Source organism: Phocoena sinus, chromosome 12, assembly GCF_008692025.1.
Source record: "Phocoena sinus isolate mPhoSin1 chromosome 12, mPhoSin1.pri, whole genome shotgun sequence".
Lineage (NCBI taxonomy): Eukaryota > Metazoa > Chordata > Mammalia > Artiodactyla > Phocoenidae > Phocoena > Phocoena sinus.
In genome coordinates, this window is record NC_045774.1 from 38,109,771 (window position 1) to 38,136,431 (window position 26,661).

The 26,661-nt window shown below is 40.0% G+C and overlaps 1 protein-coding gene across 1 annotated transcript in view; it reads right to left on the minus strand.

Moving 5' to 3' along the window:
- NKAIN2 (sodium/potassium transporting ATPase interacting 2) overlaps positions 1-11,171 on the minus strand; it is a 1,007,037-nt gene extending 995,866 nt beyond the window's left edge. Inside the window, exons 1-2 of the mRNA XM_032651214.1 lie at positions 11,110-11,171; positions 10,836-11,027 (exon numbers count right to left, since the gene is read on the minus strand). Coding sequence (XP_032507105.1) covers positions 10,836-10,889 — 54 coding nt within the window. The 5' untranslated portion in view covers positions 10,890-11,027; positions 11,110-11,171. The remainder of the gene's footprint in view (positions 1-10,835; positions 11,028-11,109) is intronic.
- Between the last annotated feature and the right edge of the window lie 15,490 nt (positions 11,172-26,661).

Sequence of the window (26,661 nt, forward strand, 5' to 3'; positions counted from 1 at the left end):
CCTGTGCTCCGCAATGGGAGAGGCCACGATAGTGAGAGGCCCGCGCACTGCGATGAGGAGTGGCCCCCACTTGCCGCAATTAGGGAAAGCCCTCGCAGAGAAACGAAGAGCCAACACAGCCAAAAATAAATAAATAAATAGATAATTAAAAAATATATATATCACCTTGGGCTTCCCTGGTGGCACAGTGGTTAAGAATCCGCCTGCCAATGCAGGTGACACGGGTTCGAGCCCTGGTCTGGGAAGATCCCACATGCCGCGGAGCAACGAAACCCGTGGGCCACAACTACTGAAGCCCACACGCCTAGAGCCTGCGAGCCACACCTACTGAGCCCACGTGCCACAACTACTGAAGCCCGCACGCCTAGAGCCCGTGCTCCGCAACAAGAGAAGCCACAAAAATGAGAAGCATGCGCACCGCACCGAAGAGTAGCCCCCGCTCGCCGCAACTAGAGAAAAGCCCGTGTGCAGCAACGAAGACCCAACACAGCCAAAAATAAAAGAAAATAAATAAATTTATTTAAAAATAAAAATAATATAAAATATATATCATCTTAATGATATATCATCATAATATCATCATGCTTGTGAACTATTAGACATTTAGGAGCCAGACACTCCCCTTCCCCCTGCCCCCAACTGCCCCCCATCCTGTAGAAGAAAGTTGAAAACCTTTCATACCAGGCTAAAAGAAAAGCAAAACTCAGGTTCATAAATGCTACTGAACAGCTATAATGTAACTACCATCTTTTGTTTGAATAAAATGGAACTGCATTTTGTGAAAGATGGACAAAAATGAAACTCCATTAATTCCTATTGGTAAGGGTAAGGAATACATAATCCTATACATAGCTCCTATATTTTAGGAAATCACAAGTTATAGATGCACTATCATCAAATCTGTGAGCAAGCTTTATTAAAAGAGAAGAAGAAGAAGAAAAAAAGACCCAGGGCTCTTTATATACCACCTGTGTATTCTCAAATCTACAATAGCTTCCAAATCCTACAGATATGCAGCTCCCTCACTGCTGCCAAAAACCAGAGTTAAACACATCCATAAGACCCTAATCTCATCTCTGTCCCTCAGAGTAATCAAGTGGAGCAAATAGGTAGCACTTGGATACATGTCCTGTAGAGTCCATGATCCCTATTTTACAGATTAAGAGAATGAGGTCTGAATCACTGTGTCCCCAGGGATGAATTATTACTTCCAGGAGCAAGCTGGCCCCCACCACTGCAGACTCTGTAACAAAGGAGGTACTCAAGCCGAGGCAGTAGAAAGAGCTCTTCTCCAAGGGCCAAGACCACAGAAGGCAGCACACCACCAGGCTCTAGTGCTCTCTGCTCACTGGGGCCTGTAGAAGTCCTCCCCACTTTTTGTTTCTCAGTGGCATCAGAGATGTCCTTTATAAAAATGATACTCTGGAAGATTAGCCTTGTAGATCTCCTATGGCTATAAGAGGGTCATATGAATTCCCTACCACTGAAAATTTCAGACATAAAATTGATCGTCCATCATTTGACACACAGCTGTCAGTTAAAGGATTTGAAATACCTCCTTATTCTGTTGTGTAATTAGCACCATACAGATGCACACAAAGAGTTCTGTTAGCAGGAGAGATTTGATTCCTGCATTCCAAACCAAGACTCATTTGTTTTCAAAGAATGCAGCATTGTTGGAGTTTTTTAATGTGTTACTGTTTTTGAGTGTACACATTGATTAGAAAACAAAAGTCAGTATGAGGACTCTTCACCACCTGCCCTGCAAAGGCAAACATTTAGGGTATGATGCTGGAAGACTGAGTTTGGTTTTAGATGTAGGATACAGGCATTGCTCCTCAGCCACTGCTTCTAAAAGGAAGTGCTTCTGGGGTCTTCCCTGGTGGTCCAGTGGCTAAGAATCCACCTTCCAATGCAGAGGACACGGGTTCGATCCCTGTTCGAGGACCTAAGATCCCACATGCCGCGGGGCAACTAAGCTCACACACTCTAGAGCCCACGTGCAGCAACTAGAGAGCCCACGTGCCGCAACTAAGACCTGATGCAGCCAAATAAATAAATAAATAAATAAATAAAGATTTTTAAAAAATCCATCTGAGGGCTTCCCTGGTGGCGCAGTGGTTGAGAGTCCCCCTGCTGATGCAGGGGACATGGGTTCGTGCCCCGGTCTGGGAAGATCCCACATGCCGCGGAGCGGCTGGGCCCGTGAGCCATGGCCGCTGAGTCTGCGCGTCCAGAGCCTGTGCTCTGCAACGGGAGAGGCCACAACAGTGAGAGGCCCAAGTACCACAAAAAAAAAAAAAAAAAAAAAAAAAAAATCCATCTGAGAACAGAATTTCCTTTAAAAAAAAAAAGAAAGAAAGTGCTTCTGCAGACGCCCTCTCCTAGGTGTTCTGAAGCTCCAAACATCCTTGGAACATGTCACCCTCTTTGCAACATCAGCAATTGGACTTGACTGAATTTCAAAGTTGAGGGTTGTGATTTTAGTGGCCAAAACATAACTGCAAGAAACTCAAGTAAAACATATTTTTAAAATGGTCAAGTATTTGAAAACAAGCTTCCCTTCATTTACTTTAATTACGTAATAATAATACTTGATATTCTTTTTTTAATACTTGATATTCTTAAACATCTTTACGTATTATTATTTGTTAGATACCTGTTCAATAGGTTAAGAGTTTCCGTACTGAATTTTTGGTCATTAAGTATTGTTTAGATAATAATATTATTAACTTTTAGACTGCACCATGAGCCTAGAGTAGTATTTCACTGAGAACTATTCCTGAAAACACTAGTTCCATGCAAGGTTAATAGGGGATATCAGAAGAGAGGTTCCTTGGTTTGTTGCAAACACTTTGTATTTGCAGACTTAAAGGGAATTAAGCAGGGGGTTCTTTAGTGCAGGACTTCTAGGAGCTGCAGATACACTAACATGAATCATGCCCCTTGGGGGCGGGAGAGAGGATGATGATGATAATGCTCCACCCCACGACATAGTTAATCTCACAGCTCATGTTTGAGGGGGAGCGTTTTGCAGGATAGCACCCACGGAATGCTGCCTGACCAAGCAGAATTCTGACTGCTTGGTGAAATCTAAGTTTAATTCTTAAAGAACACTTAAAGTGGGTACATCACACACATAAGCATATTGTTTATCTATTTCAAACCATTTGCACCTACTTTGTAATCCTTATTCATATACCCGCCGCCCCCACCCCAAATGATGGATAGGTGAAGAAAAAAATGTTTCTACAACGAAACAAGTTTTTGCAACTAGGGCCACTGGTCAAATGATATATAGGCGTCCCTGCAACTGCTCCCAGTCTCACTAGATGAACAGTTCTTAAAAATTAAACTAGTAATAATTACAGAGATTTTTCTAGGTATCAGAAGTAACACAGCAATAAAGCTTCACATTTGTGAAGCTCTTTCATGTAAACTTTAAGCACATTTTCTCAGATGCTCCTAAGCATTCTGTAGGGTAAATGGGTCAGGAATTATTTGCCCCACTTTCCAAATGAGTAAACAGCACCCAGGAATATAAATGGCTTGAGCAAAGTCACAGTTATTTAGTTGTCCCGTACGGAAGCGCTAGACAGGGTAGAAAAAATCTGCCTTCTCACTTAGTCCAGTGCTTTTTCAGCATATTTCCTCAGATCTCTCTCTCTCTCCCAGGGCTGTGTTTTGCACAGCGAGAAGCTATTCCGAAATTCAGACTGAGGGGCTAGGCTAGCAAAGAGAAGCAGTTGAAGGGACCAATTCCACTCCAGCATTACCAGGCATAGAAGGTATAGACTAGAGGCACTGAATCCCTTTCAGATTTTTCTCTCTATTCATTGCAAAGACACAAATGCTGTGAAAAGACCTTCCATTTCCCTTACTTAAACTTCTGAATAGAACTAAGCTGGAAGTCAGAAATAGGCACACTTGGTCCTGAAGAGAAGTTTTCTTTCACATCAGTAACAGGCAAAAGGAAGAAATGAGCTAATTATCTAGTTGGGTTGAAGAATTTCAAACACAGGTTCACACACTCCTGCAACAACGTTAAGTGAAGACCTAAGTTCTAGACCAGTAATTCTCAAAGTTTGACCTGCAGCATCAGTGTCACCTGGGAACTCATCAGAAATGCAAATTTAAGGTCTCTGTCCTACTGAATCAGAAACACTGGGGTGGGGCCTATTGATTTGTATGGGAAAAGCCCTACAGGTGATTCTGACACACACTGCAGTTCCAGAATTTTCTAGGATGTTCAATGCAATGCATATTTTAAACAACCTATCACTTGAAGTTATTTCCAACAACAATAATTTTAACTAATATCCTCACCAATAGTGGTCTAGGTGGACTTAGGATTTGGGACATGTTAAAGAAAAAAACAGAAACAACAGGCAAATAACATTACTCTGCATTAGCCATTCATCAGGGTCTGGCTTCAAAAATAATAGGAATGTGAGAAAAATAAATACATTTTTCTTCGCATGGAATCTTTTTTAAACATACCTATCAAAGTGTCCGAGTCCCTGTTGGCCAGAAATGCAGAGCGGCTGAAACTTCTTTTTCTACCCTTGAACAATGACAGAAATACAGCCTCACTATGAGGGGTTATTTCTCTAGGGTACAACAACAAGTGTGTTTTGCAGTGTTAGGGCACATGTGAAATCTTGTGGGAACAGCCAGGGACACTAATTTTGCAGGGGCACCCTCTCCTTTGATTCTCTAGTCCACACACTGGCAGTTCAAACATGGTAAACCCCAAGTCCATGTGGACCAGCCGGGTGTGGATAGGGGCCTGGCATCAAGCCTTCTCTGTGCCTGCTTAGTCTTGTGTTGATCGGGAATCAACAGGTAGATGATACTGCCTTTGTTAGTAAAACAAATGTAAGCTACTGCTACCGTTTCATGTTCCATGGTGAACATGGATGCAATGGATGCAATGTACGCAGTGATAAAACCTCCATCAGGCTTAAAGTCAAGTTAAACTTGAGTTTGAATCTAAGCTCTACCACTTACTAAGGGGGTAAACTAAGTAAGTTGCTTGAACTTCCAGAACCTGTTTCCTCCTCTGTAAAATGGGGATATTAATATCTGTTACCTACCTCATAGGATTATTGGAAAGGAATCAGTGAAAAAAACACGTTTAGACGTTTAGCATTTAGCCAGAAATAGCTTCCAATAAATACTAACGTTTTCATTATTTTTAAAGTATTTTACAAAGTTGGATTTTGAAAGTATAACAAATTATAAAGACGAACGTTTTCTCAAAGTGCACATAAAAATCAGTTTATTTGTAAACTTTTCAAAAAAAAAAAAGACAGTCGATAGCTTGCATTAGATTAAATGTTATGACCATTTCTATCAGACACGATATTCATTTTAGACTTAAAGCAAAAAAAAAAAAAAGAAAAAAAGGAAAACTGATTTCAGGAAGATGAAGCAACTACGTCCTTTAACTAGTAAGAGCTTTCAAAACTAAACACACCTGAAATATTAAAAGAAGAGAAAACCAGTTTATAAATTTTATTTCCCACCTTAATCTGCAAAAATAAAATGATATAATTTTATCTTGTGCTTTCATGATTTTTAAATGTTCTTCAATTTCCTAGGGTTGGTACAAATGTTTCATACACTTCTATTTCCATGCAATAGAAATGATGTAGGTATAAATACAGTACTTAATTCTATTGTTGTTATGAAGAAAAAAAAACCCTAAATACTTCATATCTTGATGGTCTATATATTTCATTATATTTAAAATACTCAATAGTCAAGGGGAAAAAAGGGACCAAAATTAGAAGAGTTCATTCTACAGGTGAAATAACAGAACTGAAATAATTCTCCTGTGTGTGTTTGGTTTCTGATATTTGTGTGCTATAAGGCATGGAAATAGGGAAGCAATTATTAGCAATATTACTTTTAAACCTATTTTTGGAAAAACTAAACTGAGTTGCTTGAAATTCTACTAAATAACTGAAACAAATCCCTTGAAATTTTAGTGAAACCCACAGATAATGGAGGGCTGACTCTCATTTTATATGAGGGACTTGAGGATCAAAGGCAAGATCCATGGAGGGGCAGGGTCCTGGAACCAATCCCCTGCAAACACCAAGGGACAACTGTATAGACAAATATTTAATGATCCCATAATTTTAATATTTTTATTTCCAGTGTAAACGCAGAAATGTTAAAACGTGTTTCTGTCTCAGATTTTATTTTTGTCAAGTACACACACGCACAGGAAAGAAACAGACCAAGAAATAAAGACCTCCTATTTTAAGGAGTCCCTGGCTGCCATTCTGAAATTCTTGACTGGGCAAGTAGAGAATCTGACCCCAAAGTAAAGCAGCATCAGAGGGAAAAGCTGGTGGCAATGCCCATTTGCATATCTGGGCCATTGTCCACATATGGGCCCCAAGCCAGAGATGACTCTGGCATTCTGCACAGGGGATGCTGCCCATTCAAGCCTTTATTTGAGAAAGAAGGGGAAACAGCGTTCAACGCAACTTTGGGTGTATGAAAAAAGAAGCTGCCCTTGGTCTGTAGGAACCAAGAAACAGAGCTGGGCACTGGAAGAAGTTTCTACATCCTTTTTTGGTCAACATTAGAGACGAGCAGTGCTGAATTATAATGAAAGAGTAAATTAAAGACGAAAACATGCATGACAATATTGGGGTGCAAAAACACAAAACATTTAAAAGGAAGAAATGTATCATTATTTTACAACATAGCAAACTCTTAGCATATTTTTCCATCATAAGTTTCTGAAATATTATGTGGAAATTGTTAGTCTTCTCCATGAATCAGATCGATTAATGACCTCAAGATTTTATTACCAATGGCATTTGAATCTAAAATTTTAAATTCTCTGAGAGGGAGGGTTGTGAGAGATAACGTTCTACACTTCTGGAGAACTTTCAAACTTGTCAAAAGTACCCTAGGAAAATCATAAGATTCTACCGGCACTCTTCAAGCCACTTCGTGTCAATGCTCTATTCTAAGTAACCAAAGACCTTGTAACTATGAACACTGCATAAACTCACGATCGACATCACTGAAACACTCCATAATTATGATAAAATTGTTTTTTCTTAGTCCACGTATATACTCATGGCCTTCTCTAATAAATTTGTACCTCCAAAAATGCTTAGAAACTATGCAGTAGAAAACAACTGATCATTCTTAATTGTTTCAAATGAGCTTCTCCAGGCAGCTGCATGTGTACTTACCTAATTGTTAGGTGCACCTGCTCCAAGTTAGCAATACTTCATAGAACACATGGCAAGACTGGCATTTTCAAGTGTTAATCTGTTCAATGTAAATCTATACTTTCTTTCAATAGTTTATGATACATATGCTTTGTGCCATATAGGAGTCTAATGTACAAAAATGTGGGTGATTTCTAATTACTTGAAAACAAAGCTGTCTTTTCAAACTAAAATAAATTATGCTCTTCCATATTATGGCTGATTTTTCACTGAGAAATATCTGAGATATTTGAGCATTTTTTTTCAACATTTATATAAAGTACTCTTTGACTCAACCAAATATCGAAGAAAAAAAATAGCAAAAACTCTTTCACAAACTGCTGAAAGTTTTAAATAAGAAGTTAAATTGTTCTTGTCCTGTACCGCCATATCCACCACTGCAAATGCAGTGATGTCTTTTGTGACTAACATCTTCAGTTTCTGAGCATTAAGGACAGCAATGATAAAAATAAAATAACATTCTTCAGATTATGAGCTTAGACGCTGGATTCTGCACATGCAGCAAATGTTTCCAGAGATCACACCGCTTTTTCACAGAAATCACCCTAAAATCTGAAGTTGGAGTAACCATTCAGCTCAAAGATTTTAATGTATGATATATAGAGACAGATACTTTTTCATAAAATGGACAGACACTTTTTCATATAAATGGAAGTTTTATATTAAATCTCTACAGTATGAAACTCTAATTTTTTGTCTTATAAACTGATTTCCTGATTTTTAAAAGAATGGATGTTTATCCACACTTGTCTGTCAAACATTAAATTAAATGAACATTTAACATAATTAAAAGCAAAGATACAGAATCCTGACAAGTAAATTTCTCTGGAGCCTTTGTCTCTGTCCTTCGCTTGTTAAAGGATCAAAACACTGTGTCTGCTCTGATAATATACTGATGAATGAGGTTCCCATTGCCACAATACTAAAGCTACTTCATCTCCTTCTAAGGTTAGCTGCAAGTTTACACAGACATAAATATTGCTTTAAGTCTAGTTAAAATACAAACACTCAACTTACAAAATTGGAGTCAAATGTTTCTAGGGACTTAATAGTTACTTAACAAAGAAACTTAATAAAGTTTCTATCTCAGACAATTTTGGCTTCAATTAATTTTAATAAATCTAAGATTTTCTGTCCAGCTGCAAAAAAATACCCAAATGTTACAAGAACGCACACTAAACACTACAGAAGTAAACAAAACTAGGCGAACTTTTGTGGCAATCAATGGTACATTCCGGAAACCTGGCTACTTATGAAACAAACTTTACTCATAATAGCTCAAAGATACATAAAATTTTCAAAGAGCTATCAAGAACAAAGAAAAACATAAACACCCACCTAGTGTGTGTGTGTGTGTGCGTGCGCACGCACACACATGTACAGTGCTTGGCAACTAGTTGCAAAAGAATTATTTTATTTAAAATTAAATACTATATTTATAAGAAACAACAATTAACAGGAATCTCTGGAGTCCTTTAAATGTGATCATTTCACCCTATTAAAACAACTGGATGTTTTTTGTCCTCTGTTTTTTCTTCTGCATCTGCATTAACATGGCTGCTAATTATATTAGCCTGGTGGTACAAAAAGTCTGAATGGGAAAAATCAGATGATTCTTATAGAGCCTAAAATACCTCTTAGCATTCAAATTATACTTGCTTAGATTGAGCACTTCTATATTACTGCTACTTCTATTTTGTTAGAGAACTTAGCTTTGATTCAGAATTTCTGTTTCATAAGTGACATAACACCTCTCCAACACACCATTGCATATATGCATACACACAAACACACACACACACACCTTTAGCCTTATTATGCTACTTTGTATATTAAGCTTCCCATTTGTATATTTATGTTTTTCTAAAACTGTTTAAGTTCTTGAGTTTGTATTCATCACACAAAATGCCATATAGGTCTAATGCCTACATCTACCATAATAAAGCCCTACTATGTTAACAGATTAAAAGCTAAATCACATTTTTAAAATTCAAAATTGAAAAGAGCATAAGAGTGCTCTTACCCACCCATTCTCACAGCTTTATGCTTTTACACAGTGAATCAGCAAATGTATTCTTTTCTGAATCATATACGAACATAAGAATGTTTTGAAAATGTTTACAGTTTGGCACACCTGGCCTTCCTGGTGGTTTTCCAAAGTAAACTCGTTGTTCTGATCAGCTTTATCATTAAGAGTGAAAAAAAAACTTTATTGCAGAACTTAACTGAATATGTGGTACAGAAAAATAAACTGTTTTACATGTCACTGAGAAAATGTTACATTCTTAAAATTATATTTATAGTTCTACCTATAGAACTTGGTACAACCAAGTGCAGAAGTAATTCACAGATCAAAATATACATTATCAGATAACTTTCCTGGGAAAGAAAAACATTCTTGAGACAATATACAACTAAAAGCACTGCTTCAGCTAAATATTAAAGAAAACAACAACAACCGTTCCTGGGCTTCATGACAACTGATAAACAATGAAGAACACTTATCAGTTTCAACAGCAAATTCTTGCTCTTTCGGTTACTGATTGGGCTCTTAGATATCGTCTCCAGTCTTGTAGTCCTTTCAGCCTTTATGAAACAATTGTTGGAAATGTGGGTGGCTATTCAGATTAATTTATACTTTCCAAGGAAAGCTGTTTGATAACAGGAGTGAGCAAGTACCTCCTACCTCAAATTAAGTACTTAAGGTGGTTTATTTTTCACCTCTAAACTATCCTCAGCCCCTCCTTCTATTGCCCTTAGGGAATTTAAATTCAGAGACATGACGTTTTCCATTATTGGCTCCTTGCCTCTTTGCAACTGTACAACATTCCTCAAAAAGTACATATAATTCTCCAACCCATGGGATCAGACAACAGTATCTATTTCAGGAGCAATTACATAGATAATGTAAGATATAATATTTTTCCTTAGAATTGTTTGTAATAATTGTGACTTCAAGGCTACTGGTTCAGTCTATGGCAATGCTGTCCCTGAGTTCATCTAAGTATTTCTCTTCAATCTACATACTTTTAAAACTCAATGTGTCCTGTAGATCAGACTGCTGTAAGGATATCTGCACTACACAGTGGTTTGTTAGAGCATTATACTTATAAGACAATATATTCCTTGAAAAATAATACACGTCAATGAAGAAACAAAGATACTGCAAAAATTACTACATAGAAGAAAAGTCAAAAATTCCGTTTTTTCTCGTCTTAACACCTGTATAGTAAATTACATGTGACCACCACGTTGTTACATTAATAGGAACGCAAAGCATAAAAGAACAAGAGCTAGCTACCTCTTGCTTTGCTTAAAGAAATTAAAGACAAGTTTAACCCGCACCTGCCAAACTGTCTTCAGAGGGAAAGAAATAGGCGGGGACGGAAGGCCTCACCTGTCCTGTACCCCACAGTGCGTCTCCCTGAAAGCATTTTAAATATAGGCAATATATCTGTCACCTTTTCTTTTCTTTTTTCTTCCGTCCTAATCAATGGCAGACCTTTTACTGCACTCCCCTGCCCACTATCTCAAAGGCACGTTACAGAATAAGAGGACCCAAGTGTCACTTACCAGTTGCATGCCACAGATAAAGATAAGCGTGCACCTGCCACTGCAATAACCCATGGTTTCCGAGACCCCTGCCACAGCCAAACTGTCCCACGTCGGCCACCGTCGAGCCCCCACTTTATCCAATCAGATCGCGGGGAAGGACAGGCAAACCTGCCGAGGGCTCGTGGGCTCCGGGCTGCAGCTGCCAGCGTCCTGGGAAGTGACAGGCATTAGGACCTGCTAGCGCGGCGGCGGTGGCGGCGGCGGCAGCTCCAGCCGCGCCCGCCACACATACCTTCACTCGCTCGGTGCACACGCCGCGCCGCGGGCAGCGCCGCCCGCGGAGACGCGCCCGGGGCCCGCAGGGGCAGCAGCGGCAGCCTCGCAGCGCCGCCGCGCCCTCGGGCATCTGGCCTCGAAGTTTCGCCCCCGCCGCTCCCCGCGCCGCCTCGCCCCACGCCCCCCAGCGCGGCCGCCGCCCGACGCGCGCTCGCCCGGCGCTCTTCGCGCGCCGGCTCCGGGGGTGGCAGAAGCGTGCGCGGGGCGCTGCCCGCCTCCCTGTTGCACGCGGCTCCTCTGCACCCCGCGCGGGGGCGGGGCGCGGGCCGGGCGGGGGCGTCCGGGCTCCGCGGTCCCGGGAGGCGGCGGCCGAGGCTGCTGCGCGCAGGGATGCCGGGTCCGCGCCGCGTCCTGCAGCGGCGCTGCCCCTCCCCTCGCCCAGATGTGTTAATCCTCCTACAACAAATCCTTCAACCTGCTCCCCTCCGCCCCCTCCCAAAGCGTCAACTTCCTCCAGCCCTGCCGAGGCTGCAGCCGAGGGGGCTGTTGGCGGCGGTGTCTAGGCGGGAAGGAGCGACGCAGAAGCGGCGGCTGCGGCGGTGGGGACACAGGGGCCCGCGGGCTGAAGAGTCTGGGCGGCGTGTCCGTAGCTTGCTGGGCTTGTGTAGGTCCTGCTCCCTAAGCCGAGCCCGGAGCATTATGCGCGACCGAGCAGCTTGTGTGCCTGTGTGTGTTTGGGGGAAAAGGGACGAAGAGGAGGGTTAGGGGAGGAGGACGGGTGATAAATAGGAGTGCAGCCCTGGCATCCCAGCCGGCCGGAAAGCCCGCGTGGCAGACTGGTCGGAGGAGAAGGGACGCAGCGGTTGCCGACGCACTGCCAGCCGCCCGGCACCCGGCTCCCAAGGATGTGCAAGGGCCGGAGCGTAGAGAGTTACGGAACAGACCCTGCTCCGGAAAAGGGGCCGGGTTGCTGCTGGAGTTGGTAGGAAAATTGGGAACTGGGGGAAGTAGGGACGCAATGAGTTGTCGTTGCTGCTTCAAACTGTTGTTTGTTTTCACTCAAGAAATGAAAGGATCAGAGACAATTTCAAAACTGAAGTACTTCAGCCTCAGGGGCCGTCCCGGCTGGATGTGGATTCCTGGAGGTGGATGCTGCAGCCCTCGCTCTGGAACGCCAGCCAGAAGCTGTGCCTCGGCTCCGGTAACCTGCTGAGACACACGCTTCGGAGCCCGTTGCTGCCACCTGCGGGTGAAAAGCTGAAGAGCGAAGCAGACTGGTCCAGGTGGCGTCCCCTGGGGTTTGGGTGTCGGGATCCAAGGGTCAGTGTTTTCCTTATAGACCCGAGCCCTTGTCAAAGCATTTCTAACTTTCCCAGGAAGTGAAGGTGCGGTGTAGAGATCCGCTGAGGTACTGAGTCGTTGGTATGAAGGGGCAAGATTGGTAAGAAAAGAGAACGGTTTAGGAAACTAAATAGCAAGTATCTTCCCACACCCCCCGAAGAGATTAAGACTGTTGAAACCACATCAAGCAAAGAGCTTTCCCTAGCAAGTGGGATTTGGCTCTACTGAGAAAATGGTATTTGTGTAGGATAATATTATGCTGGGAACCACAAATACGGACCCCAAATGATTGCTTCCTTTGAGTAAATAATGATGTATCAGAATGACTAAATATAAATAAATTGAATTGGGCATAGGGACCCTAGTCCCCAGAAGCGTGGGACTGAATTTTCAGAAATGATTTGTCAACTGTAGACAACGGAAAAGAGATTTGACTTGTTATTTGACTTGTTAAATTTGTAGAATGTGGATATTTTGTTACTATAATGAGAATGCCCGATTTTAATCGCCCCACTTGTAAATGGCCTTTTTTCTGAAAAGTGTCTTTCGAAGTTTAATGAAATGATGAGAGCCCAATATGTGCTCTTACCCATGGAAGGGCCTAACAAGTAATAGCTGCTCCACAATACTTTGTGAAACTGAAGCCAGAGGTGTCTGGTGGCAAGTGTTTCTTTTCGTTGTTATTCTGTTTTTACACACAGGTTAGCTGTCCAGTAGCTGCTGGGGGTGCAGGTATTTTGTATTGCCAAGCAAAAAGAAATCTGTAAGTTAATGCTTTCTAATGCTTAAAGAAGCTGTTGCCATATTATGAAAATCATTCTGTTCCCTTTTAAAATTCATAATTGCAACAGTGCATTTCTGTGGATTCATCTATAATCCTGCAATGGTTTCCCTGCAACCAGCAACAGCCTGAGTGGCCTTTAGGCTCTACAGGTAAAAGGATAACATAACACTGTCTGTAGCTGACTCTCAGCACCCCACACATAGTCCCTGGATTCTTGCCCTTTAGAACATGCCCATCTTCTTTCTGCAAGCACCTGGGACTGTTACAGGCTTTTTCTGCCCACAGGAGGTGCTTGACTGGGAGTGAAGGTACAGCCTCAAGAGCAACCTTCACCCATTAATGGATGGGAGTTGGTGGATAAATTTCCCAACTTTCTCAACCCAGAGTTGTGAAACCTTGAGGCATGCTTGTTCCTGCCTTCTGAATTAGCTTCCTTCCCTTCCCTGCCCCATTTCCCTACTGCTCTACCGGTGCTTCCTGAGATCAACTCAGCAATAAACCACTTCACTCAAATCCTGTGTCAGGGCTGCCTCTGGAGAAACCCAGCAGAAGGCAGTCTTTAGGAGTTTTTATTCCTGATCTGACATCATTGTCACTGTTCTCAGAAGAGTGAACCAGAAGTGCATTCAGTGTTGCACCTGCCGTTGCATTTACTGCATGCACCCACTGCCTTACGTGCTGCCCCTATATCATCTCGTTCATTACTCACAGGAAACTGGTGAGTTGGTGCAATGCTCGTTTTAAAGATACCCTTGTGTACAGGGTTCTGTACTATCAGTGGTTTCAGGCATCCACTGGCGGTCTTGGAACACATCCACCATGGATAAAGGGGGACTACTATGTCTTGATCACAGACGCACATGTTCTCTGTGGCAGAATTAGAGTGTGGTGACGGCATGTCTGTGGGACATCAAAATCTGCTTTTCTTTTGTGTACTTTCATATTGGTATTTTACTGTACTTGCTTGTCATTCTTTTAGAATTCCGTACAGAAGTGATGACTTAAAAATATTTATAAGGATGATGACAAACTTAGTTGTCTCTTTTTTGCCAGCTTTATTGAGATCATACTTCATTACCTCTAAACTTAAATCACATCATATCTTTTAGATAGCATATACGCTGTGCCTGCCTTGTGAAAATGTGCTGTAGTTAGGGTTGAAGTTCCATTCCTTAAGGTGGCCATGCCCTTCCTATTCTATTTCCTGTTATCTTTGGAGCCTTAGTGGAAAAGACTTGAGAGAGAATTCCAACTGTCCCATAGATGTGCATGAAGGAGAGAGACACCTCAAATTGGAATGGCAATGGCACTTTTGTTTAGTCACGTACTATATAGTATATGAGTATAAAGTTATATACTATTCAGCTCTGTAAGGTGTTAAGGGCTTTTGTTGACTAGTCTGGTGGCACAGCTATTTTTAATTATCTTGTTTCTGTGGGGAGAATGTGTTACATTGGCTTTGTAACACCACTGAGCAATTTCACTCTGAGTTTTACTCGGTCTCCACTCATTATAGTTTGAAAACATAAAGGCAGCAATTAATTTTACAATCACAAAACCAACCTTTAATTCACTGTATATTTGTACAAACTTGGATGTTTTTTTTCTCTTGTTTGGAAAATAACAGCTATTAGGAAACAGTATTTTCAAAATAAGTTAAAAAAGAAAATAATCACTCATAATCCTTCCATCCAGAGATAATCTTTCATTTTTGCACAAACTACAAAAATGGGATTATATCATGCGTAATATATCTTAATCTACTTTTTTTCACTTAACAACAGATTAGAACATATGTCCAAATTATTAACTATTAAACTCATGGACTCTGCAGCCAGTTTGACTTCATAATCCAAGCTCTGCCACTTAGCAACTGTGTAACCTTCAGCAAATCACTTAGTTCTCTGTCCCTTAGTTTCTTTATAAAAGGGGGCATGGAGTAATAATACACATATATCATAAGGTTGTTGGGAGCATTAAGTAATGTCAATATATGTAAAGCTTTTAGAACAGTGCCTGGCCCGTAGTTAACATTTTAACATTGTTAGGTATCGTTATTCTGCATACAACACAGCTTTAATGTCTACATAACATTCCAATGTAAGCAAGTATCCCAGTTATTTAATTCATATTTTTTTCTTAGACATACAAGTTTTTTTTGTTTTTTTTTTTAATTGGGTTATAGTTGTTTTACAATGTTGTGTTAGTTCTACTGTACAGTGAAGTGGAGTTCCTTGTGCTATACAGCAGGTCCTTATTAGTTATCTATTTTATACATATCAGTGTATACATGTCAATCCCAATCTGCCAATTCATCCCACCACCACCCACCCCCACTTTCCCCACTTGGTGGTGGGCAGAATAATGGCCCCTCAAATATGTCCACACAGTAATCCCTAGAACCTGTGAATATGTTACTTCACATGGCAAAAGAGATTTTTGAATACATGATTACATTAAGAACCTTGAGATGGGGAGAAGAGTCTGGATTATTCAGGTGGTCCCAATCTAATCACTTGGCCCTTGAAAGCTGAGAACATCTTGGGGGTGGGGAGAAAGAAAAGATAACGAAAGAAGGGTCAGGAGATGCAAGATGAGAAGACATTCAATGCACCATTGCTGGATTTGTAGATGGGGGAAGGAGGTTATGATTCAAGGAATGTAGGTGTCCTCTGGAAGCTAGAAAGGCTAAGAAACAGAATCTCTCTCATAGCTTTCAGGAGGAATACATTTATGCCCACAGCTTGATTTTAGCCAACTGAGACCCCTGTCAGACTTCTGACCTATAAAAGTGTAAGATAATTCATGTGCTGTCTTAAGCCACTAAATTTGTGGTGATTTTTCATAGCAGCAAGAGAAAACCAATACAGTTTGCTTCCAATGTTTCAATATTATACATTTTATAATATTTAAATTTGTAGGCATGTCATCACCTATGTTTTATTTCCTTATTATACATTTCTAGAAGTGAACTAGCGAGACAAAGAATGAGCAAAATTATGATGCTTTTGATAAATAAATCCAGATTTCCTCTGAGGATTTCTACAGATTTACACCTGTAGGGAATGTGCATGCCAGATCCCCTATGCCTTTATCAGTAATGAATATTATCATTTTTCAAATACTTTTGCACCTTCCATTTTAATTTGTGTGTCTTTTATGCACTATTTATTAAATACCTAGTAAATATGCTAAGATGGACTGTGGCCTAAAAATATATCACATTGACTCTCACTTTCCTGTGATGATTCCTCTTGAAAGTTCAAGTCCATTTCTAATAATATTATCTAATGACAGGTTCTATAGTACAGACCATAGCAATAAAAATCCATTTATCTATGTGACCAAAATGCTGGCCTCCAGAGATATTGATAAGCCACAATGACAGATTATGCCATGATAAAGACAGAGCTGTGTTATGGTCAGTGCGTAACCAGTCATGTTTGTGTATTAAATACCATTTGGGTTATGTCCTTCTAAATTAAATTATTTTAATTTGTAATTTATGTAAATTTTACTTATAAGATCAAGTAGAGTACCATCAATATGCTGAGATTTCAGTACCTATTTGCTGGAGATAGACTACATACATTAACTTGAGTATTTTTAACATTTCAATCATATTATGAGATATTCTAAGGCGTATTAATACAATTATTTTACAAATAATAAGACTCAGTTATTATTTTAATAAATTATCTCATAGAAAGACATGCAATTTTAGGAAAAAAATATTTATCAGAAATTAGAAAATCTGTATTGTCATCTATTTTCCTCTAAGTTGTGCTGATTTTTTCTTCAACACGAAGAGCTGAAAAATAAGTGTAAGGATAAGCCAGGAGTTCTAGTTGCTATATTTGGGTAACAATCTACTCCAAATGTAACGGCTTTGAACAGTGATTTTATTATGCTCAAGGGTTCTATAGGTCGGGGATTTGGAGAGGGCTCAGTTGGGGAAGTGTCTCGGCTCCACGCTGGGGCTTCAGCTGGAAAGACTCCAAGACAGGGAATGGCTCTGTGGCTGGGGGCAGAGATCACCTGAAGCTTCACTCACTCGCACATCTGGCACATGGGCTGGAAGGACTTGAAGACCAGGACTGCAGAGCAGGTCACCTACATGTGGCCTTTCTTGCAGCTTGGCCTCCTCACAGCATGACTGCCACAGAGGAGTCAGACTTCTTATATGGCAGCTGAGGGCTCCAAGCAGAAGGTGCCAGCACACAAGGCAGAAGCTGTACTGCCCTTTATCACCCAGCCTCAGAAGTCACCTAGCTCCACTCCCATCAGAGTCTGTTCGTTCCAGGGAAGTCACAAGCCCACCCTACTTAAAGGGGGGAAGACCTAGGTGCCCACCCCCATGAGTGGAGGAATGTCAGAGAAGTGGAGGGCCATGTTTTCAAACCATGTTTTCAAATCATAATTAAAGGGAACTTACTATTTCTTGAAAATTGAAATAAGTAAAAATTAAAATTTAGATATCAATGCTAGTGTCACAATCAAAAAGTTAACTTTATACTAATATCTCAGAGAAACCAGTTGATTTAATATGAAAGAAAGTGGTGCTCTGAATTAACCAGAATAAGAATTGATTAGTAATAATTTGAGTTTCATATTCTGTGCAGAAGGGAAGTAGAAAAAATATATTCCATCCATTCAAATGACTTCACATTCTCAAAAGCCAATTAGAAGCTGAGATTCATTTCCTACAATTACAAGATGAGGAGTATTTAAACCATTCAATAGAGTAATACTAAACAAATGATTAGTTTTCAGTGAGGCAGTAGTAATATGTACTCTACATTTTTTTAATGTAATTAAGATTTACTGTACAGCTTGAAAGTATCTTTCCTGATAATGTACTTACTGTACAATTTCTTTATTTGCTGTGCTTTCCCCAGTTTATCCTTCTACAACCCTAATAAATACTAATTTAATACAATATTAGAAAGTGACAACAAGAAGTGTTAGGAAAGTAGATGGAGTGTACTTACTTATAATAGGATTAATTCAAAATCCTAACAGGGTGGTATATTCTGAGCTTCTGAAGGGAAGAAAAATAAATCCCTAAACACAGTTGTTTCTATTTTATAGCTAAGATGTTCAGTAATATAAATACAGTTATTCTAATCAAATGTTTGTTTTCCCTTTTTGAGGGAGAAGGTGGAATGCTGAATTTAAATTGTCTTTTAAACCTGGAGGTGGATGAAAGAGGCAGGCACTTCTGGTGTTCCTTCTTTCGCTGTGAGCTGGAGTACAGGAGCATGACTTCCTCATAAATCCGTTCCGCCTCCATTGCCCATCCTGGAATTGTGCAGTGAAGACAGTGATTGTGAGATGCTTCCAGGAGGCTTTGCCCAGGCATTCTGTGGAAAATATGGGTGGTTCTTTGATACCTTCTGATAATAGTCTTGGTGGGGGGGGGGGCATTCCCAATGATTTCCCCTTCCCATACTATTTTTGTCTTCACATATGCCTTCATGGCAAAACCACATAAGCACTAACTTCAAATCATAATAAAATTCTCATTAGTCATAATAGTGTTCAGCCCAACAACCAGTTCTCTGGGCATCACGACATTGGCATTGTACGTCAGCCAGCACTGCCAGCCTGACTCAAGATTCCTCTGTGGGACCACAGAGAATTTCCGGATACTGTCCACATGACTCAGGAGTCCAGGGGACACTGGAGAACTGTACCCAGGCCTTCACTCTCTCCAATCACATCACCTTGCCAATTTTACTGTGGCGCTGCCGCCCCCTGTTGGGGTTGTGGGAGTGAGAAATATGGCAAAACAATTCTCCTTTAGACTTTGCCCTCAATCTACATCCACCATGCAGGGATTTCAGCGTCATCCAGAGCAGATGAGAAAAGACTGGGAAACACCTTTCCTTTTATCTGCTCCTCCAACTCTTGCCACAAATCTACTTTCCCCCATTCATTCAGTGGCTGAAAGTTGTGAGTTTCCCTCTCTTCTCGCTCCCTAGTCAGAACCCTCCTCTGAATGACATCCTCTTTCTTTGACGAGGGGACACTAATAGAAGATGGGACGCAGAGAGCGAGCAGCCAGCAGAAAGGGAACAAAAACACTGTACTTGTTAACAGCTGCAAGTTGAGCAGAACACATATTGCCTTTAGGGACTAACATTTGGAAGTTTAGGAGACAGTCTAAAAATTACCATAGCCAAAAAAAAAAATTATTAAGATCTTTAAGTCAGTATAGTTGAGGGCTGAGGGCTATGGCAGTTCTGACAAAGGGAAGTTACTGCCACCTGTGTGAACTGGCAGCAGTATTTAAGCTGGCTCAAGTCTTAGAGGTAGAAAAATTGCAGATCCAGACTCAGAAAATAGGTCAGTTTAGCTGCAACATAAGGTGCCTGGAGGAGAAAAGAGGGCAATGACAAGTCTGAATGTCAGTCTGAAGAGCTGGACTTTACTGAGTAGGCAATAAGGGGCCTATTATAGTTCTTGAGCAGAGAAGACAAGAGCTGTGCCCTAGGAAGTCACCTTGCAGCTGTACATAAAATGGATTGGAAAGAAGGGAGTATGGGTGTAGGAAGCCACGAAAAACTAAAGCCATTAATCATTGCTCAATGTTGCATATACTAAGGCCAAGACATCTAGAAGATTGTTTTTAACCTAACATTTTAGATAGTTGCATTTCATCTGTTCTTTTCAAACCTTTGCCAGAGTAAATGTATATGATAGATTTGATACCTACAGATCCTTTGGCAAAATATTTTAATATGTGAATTCTAGGAATTTAAAAAATACACTTTTCCTATCAGTTGTTATAGTCACATATGTATCACCATATTCAGATCCAAATATATCATGAGCTTCATTTCTAAGTAAAACATGGAACACATTTTTTGTCTCCGTAACTTCATTATACCTTAAGCTTAAATGTACTCAGACGTGAATAAACACAGAGCTTATTTGGGTTTTAATATATTCCCATTAAAATGAGACTATTTGGATGAAAAGGTAGGAATTAAATGTATCTGTTTCAATGGCAATATTTAGTTAGCTATCAGTGTTGGACTAAAGAAGTGCCATTTAAAAATAATAAACTATAGAATGTATTTATGATATGGAGGAAAAAGGGAAATATTTCTATAATTAAGACAGAAACTACTGGGAGTTTATAGTTCTTAGAGTTGTTTGTATTTATTCTAGCAGGGTTATAGTAATATTAAGTTATGATAGACATTTCATGGTTCCTATGAAGATGGAACGCCAAGTGCTTCCTTTTCCCTTTCTCCTTTAGGATTTCAAGATTTGATTGCCTAAGTGACATTTATACTGTCACATACTTTTGTGAAATGCTTTATGTTAATTACAGTTTTCACATTTTGCATGGTGACAAAATTGTCATATTGTCTTATGCTTGAAATATTTTAAAATAGTGGTTTCTGTAAAGAGGTCTTAAAAGTGGATTTTTCTTCAGAAAACTGTAACCAAGTAAAAATGAATTTTGGAAAGGAATTTCTTTCCTCCCTTCCTTCCTTCCTCCCTCCCTCCCTCCCTCCCTCCTTCCTTCCTTCCTCCCTCCCTCCCTCCCTCCTTCCTTCCTTCCTTTCTTTCTCTTTCTTTCCTTCCTCCCTCCCTCCCTCCCTTCCTTCCTTCTACAATTTATTGAGTGCTTATCAGGTTCCAAGCACGGTGCAAATCACTTTATTCTCACTCATTTCTCACAACTGTATCTGAAATCATTATCTGAATTACATCTTAGATCATCGACATCCCCATTCTATAGACCGGGAAACTGAAATTTAAAGAGATTAAGCAATTTGAAGAAGATCAAGGAGTGAGAAGAGTCAGAGTAGGGCTCAAAGTCCAGTTCTCTTATTCCAGCACAGACTTCCTGAGAAACAATATAAATGCCAAGCTAGGGCAACATGTGAAACACAGGCTTTGGAGACAGCCAGCCCTGCCTTCAATAGACCCCTTTGCTGTTTATAACTTATGGAACGTTAGACATCTCATTTAATGTTTCTAACTCTGTGTAACTTTATCTGTAATATGGGGACAATAACTTAGTACTTACATCATATGATTGCTGGAAAAATTTAATGAAATAATATAAAATGTTCCAAGATCTCAGGGTGGTAATCGCTTGCATGGCATTATTGGGCAATATTAAATTAATTACAGAAAAACATGTATTTCCCTTTAAATTTTTTCAATTCCCACTTTCTCTCTTACAATCTTATACCCTTGCATTCTAATCCCAAGCATATTACTAACTTACCATTACCAGCACTTGATAGTGGATTCACTTCCCTTCACCATCATATATAAGCTTACATCTAAGATGTCTCAGGCCTGAAAAACGTTTTTTTTAAAACCTATGGAATGTGTAAAAACTGTTCTGCTTGAAAGCCCAACAAGCTGATGCTTCCCCCCACTTGCAAGCATGCTAAACAAACCACACCAAAATATTTGCTATAGGCAAATAAACACAGCCACGTATCCTACAAAGAACGTTTATAATATCACTCACAATCCATGGAGAAGGTCAGATTCAAACCAACTCCTACTACACATTGTGGACTGAAGACACACTAGTGATGTTATTCTAAACTCACATAAGCACCCAGGATCCTTTCTGGTGCAATTTGCACTGCCAACAGATGCAGGTCTTATCCGTGGTTCTGGTTCTCCACAGAAGTCATTTGCATCATTTCTCCTTCCACTGTTTAGTGCCCAAATCTGGATCCAGAAAAATGGACAGCCTATTTTAGAGAGGCCGCCATCCACACCACTGAGTATTTTTATTGCAACACCTGTGATTTTTTTCCTGAGATAGTTGGTAGTGAACACTTAAGTAAGTAGCCAGATTAACCCACTTGGACTTAAATAAGTCATTGTTATCTAGAACTCCTTTCACGGTCTGGTGACAATCTCCCAATTCAAATAGAGTGGCCAGTGCCTTAGTGGAGTTCAGCAGAAATTCCAGGGTCAACAGTTAGTACTTTGCTGACCAGGGTCGGTGGGTCATCCTGTTGGTTCATACTTTCCTCACACCAGATACTGGATTAAGATAAGCTAACAATCAGTATCACGTATGCCCGGAGAGAGATAATTTTGCTATCTTGTAGTAGTCAGAGGAGGGGGAGAGGCAACCTCAGAGAGGATTGTTCTAAAACTGCTTGGTAAGAGCACTGGGAAGAGCTCCTGATCTGCCTAACAGGCATCACAGAAGTAATGCATGAGATTCACTCTTGGACTTGACCATGAGGCTGGAAAGAGAAAGTGATGTACGGCATGAGATTTATTTAGTAAGAGCATCTGACAAAGAAAGTCAAGGATATATTGACGAGTAACTGCAGGACACAAAATGGCCAGGAAAAGCAGGAACAACATAATGGTACTGATGCTTCTCTAGGGATGAGACTGAAGTAATGTGTCACGGCCCTTTCTCAACAAACTCCTCATTTACTCCCTAAAACTTACACTGTACTAACTTCTTCATTAATCATCCATCACAATGCTTTGCATCAGTAATAGTCTCCATTTATAGGTGCTAAAAACCTTTGAAAACGAAAGTAACATAAAATTTCAAAGGAATTTTGGAAGCCTTTAGTTTTAAACTTGAAAAAATAGTACTATTAACAGAAATTCTCACTGAGCTCAAAGCACTCTACAAGTTCAATATATTCTGTTACATTTAGAGGAGAGAAAATTGAAGCTAAGACCTTCTTTTAGTAATGATCATTTTACTGTCTGCTATCACACTAGGTAAATAGTGCACAACTCTCAAATTTAGTTATGAAAAGTAATCATTTTCCAATAAAAATGGGTAATTCTCCATTTCAGCTTCCATATAAGTGCCTATAGAATTAAAATAGTGACCTGAAACACATTTCAAATGTTCATCTTATTATAATTCCCAAAGGTCGTATCTTTGAAAGTTATCCTTAAAGATCACTAATTTTCCTTAAAGTTGTGGATATTTCATCTTGGTCTAGAATAGTAAACACTATATTCTACCTCCTTGACTCTCATGATTAGTGAAAAAATTTTAAAACAGTTAATGAAAAAAGGTAATGTATTAGCATTAATCTAATAAAATCTATATATTTTAAAAATTACAATGTTGGTCATAGATTGGGCAGGAGGCACCTCTGCACCACTTATGTTTCTGTCCATTGGAGAGCTCCATGGTTATACCACTGCTGCCTAGCTCTGCCCTCCCATTCACTTCTCCCTCTGCAGGGGAGATGGAGGGGCTTAATCTGAGTGGTAAGTTCAAAAGGAGAAACTGGGCCAGTGCAGCCCAGACACTTCTCACTCTAGGCCAGCATGCCCACATGCACCAGGCCCTAAATTTTACATACTGGCTCCTGTATGGGGAGGCTCTGATTATTCAGCCATGCCTGAGGCTTGTTAAACAAGACTGTCTAGTTCAGTATCAGGAGTCTCACCCTCTTGCAGATATATTCTCCAATACCAACTTTATCAGTAACAAAGGTGTTATGTTGGCTTTGTCTTATTTATTGAATTATTTCTCAATTGACACTATTTATTAAGCTTGTGTCAACACCAAGCAACAGTTGTTGTAGACATATATTGTTTGATTCAGTTACTTATTCCTTCAGGATTATGCTTTGGTCTGAAAGTTTTAGGTGAAGGCTTGTATTTATTTTCTACGCTATTATTGAAGACTTGGTGAATGCATGTGTGTGAACATAACCAGCAATGCTTAGGAAACACCAGAGAGCAGAGTTATGTACTCAGTAACTATGCTTTGAGAATCCACTATGTGCTAGGAACATTCTGGATGGTGGGATTGTGGTAGTGGAAAAGACAGTCCCTGCCTTTATGGCATCTACTTTCTACTGAAGGAAAACAAACAATAAACATATCATTGTATACAACATTGTATACAACATACACACACAGGCCGCTAGCTGGTAGTGATAACAATACTTAATAAAATGTGTTACAAGGATAGGGTACTCCTTCTTTGGGTAGGATGGTGAGGGAAGGCCTCTCTACGGAAATAAAAGTTGACATGAAACCTAAAAATGTGAAGTGGTAGTCATGAGCGTATCAGGGAGAAAGGATTCCATACAGAAGAAATAGAAACTTCAAAGGTCCTGAGGGGAAACTTATCAAATCCAGTGGGCAGAAAGATGACCAGAGTGACTGTAATGTAATAGATGGGAATTGAGAAGCAGGAGACAGTGAGACTGGAAAGGTTGGCAGGACCAGGAAAGGAGACCTTGTAGGCCATAATTTAAAAAGAAGGTTTTATTTGAAAATGAAATAAAAATGTATTGGAGTGTTAAAAGTTAGGAATGCATGTGATCTGAATTGTTTTTAAAATTTCCTTTTGGCTCTTTTGGTAGAAAGCATTGCAAAGACAGCAGATAAAACTCAATTGCAGTGGCTGAGGCATGAGACAGCTGCTTGTTCAGGGTTGTTCTTGCTGGGGAGTAGGAGTGGCCAGACTTGAGAAATCCCAGGGGCTAGACTCAATAGCACTTATGTACAAACGACATATGGGGAGTGAGTAGGATTGCAACCCTACGAATTAAGGATCACTCCTACATATTTATCCTGAGCACCTGGGTGAACAGGGGTACAATATCCAGAGATGGGGAAGACTTTTGGAGGATCAAATTGAGTTTTATCTTGCACAAATGGTTCTATTTGTTTCCATATGTTTGTGGTATCTTTTAGACTACCGAGTTGAGATGTCAAGTAAGCAGCTGGATATATGTGTATGGGTCTCAAGGGAAAAAGTCAGGGCTAGAAATATTTTATCTGTTGCTTTTTGCTGCCATGAGTTAGAGAACTGCTGGAAAGTAATAAGATTAATAATATAAAATATTGCACATGGACATATATTGTTTGACCACCATTACGCTAAAAGCACTATACATCTCTTGTGGAAAAACTGAGGTTAAAAGAGAGTAATAATTTGCCCAAAGGCACACAGATAGTAAGTGGTAGGCTAGGCCTTGAATTCATGTCTTTCTGACTCCAAAGTCCGCGCTCATTAGACTAAAATCAAGGAGGCACCTTCACCCTCCATGCTCTTAGAACAGGAGACTGGGTTCCATTTGTTACGTCAGTTTGCTGTATGACTGCACCATATAATCAACAAGAAAACCCTTGGAACTCAAAGGTTCTGTGTGCCTGATTTCAAAGCTACTAAGAAAGGAGTAATTTGTAATTTGAAAAGAACAGTTTGTGGAGGAGAAGGACTCCTCAAGAATTGCGGGTGGATAATAATCAAGGGTTTCTAACCTTGTATCCTGAGCTTTTATCAGATTATCTAAGGAGGTTGGCCATAAATCTGTGTCCAAACCAAACATAATTAATGTGCATTATTCCAAGATAATTTTTAATAATGCCCACTTTAATTCTCAAAAGTATCCCAGTTTTGACAAATTATATGGTCACTCAGGACTTAGAGGTCTTTGACCCAAATGCTCATGAATAACTGAGAGAGTACAAATACCCACAAATCCTTCACTCTTCCTCTTTAAAAGAGCACAACTATCAAACAGGGGCCCCTCCATTCACTCTTCATATCCAACCCATCCTTCAAAGGTCAATTTTTTAATTATTTCATTTTTTTTCACTCAGCTTTCTCTTATTAGTGTATTTACGCCATCCACTTGATCCTTACTACAGATTATTTTCTGTTGAAGCATGAAAGTATTTTTTTCTCTCTTATTTAAATATAAGCTCTCTATATCTCCAAATGTCTCAAGTCTTTTCACTTTAGGTACTCAGTGACTGTTGAAACAATGTTGAAAAAACTGAAGAACTATGAGGGTATAATGGGAGACATGTTTGGTAATTATCGTTCTTTAAAGAACATGAACTAAAGTGTATGTAAGATCTTCTACTCCTTTTTGCCTTCCATAGTACAAATGACCTTCCTTATCTCTGCATATCGACAAAGAGAATCTTTTACAAGAATCTCAAGATGCACACAACTGGTGCAACAATTAAATTGGCAAAGGACTATGGAGACATTCTGGCCCAAATTCTGGAAACCAAATTGTAATTTAGAAAGATAAATTACATAAAAAGTGTAATCTGGGGGCTTCCCTGGTGGCGCAGTGGTTGAGAGTCCGCCTGCCGATGCAGGGGACACAGGTTCGTGCCCTGGTCCAGAAGGATCCCACATGCCGCAGAGCGGCTGGGCCCGTGAGCCATGGCCTCTGAGCCTGTGCTCCACAATGGGAGAGGCCACAATAGTGAAAGGCCCGCGTACCAAAAAAAAAAAAAAAGTGTAATCTGCCACAGTGCTCCATTGGATAATATAATACTGGGGTCTAACTTTGGCTTTTTTTTTTTTTTGAGAACTGAAAATGTGTTTTCTTAAATTGCACTTTTTCTAAGAGTTGCCTCATATAAACTCAAGTCTACTAAACTGATACAACATACAAAATATTAGTTGTAACACTGTAATACAGTGAG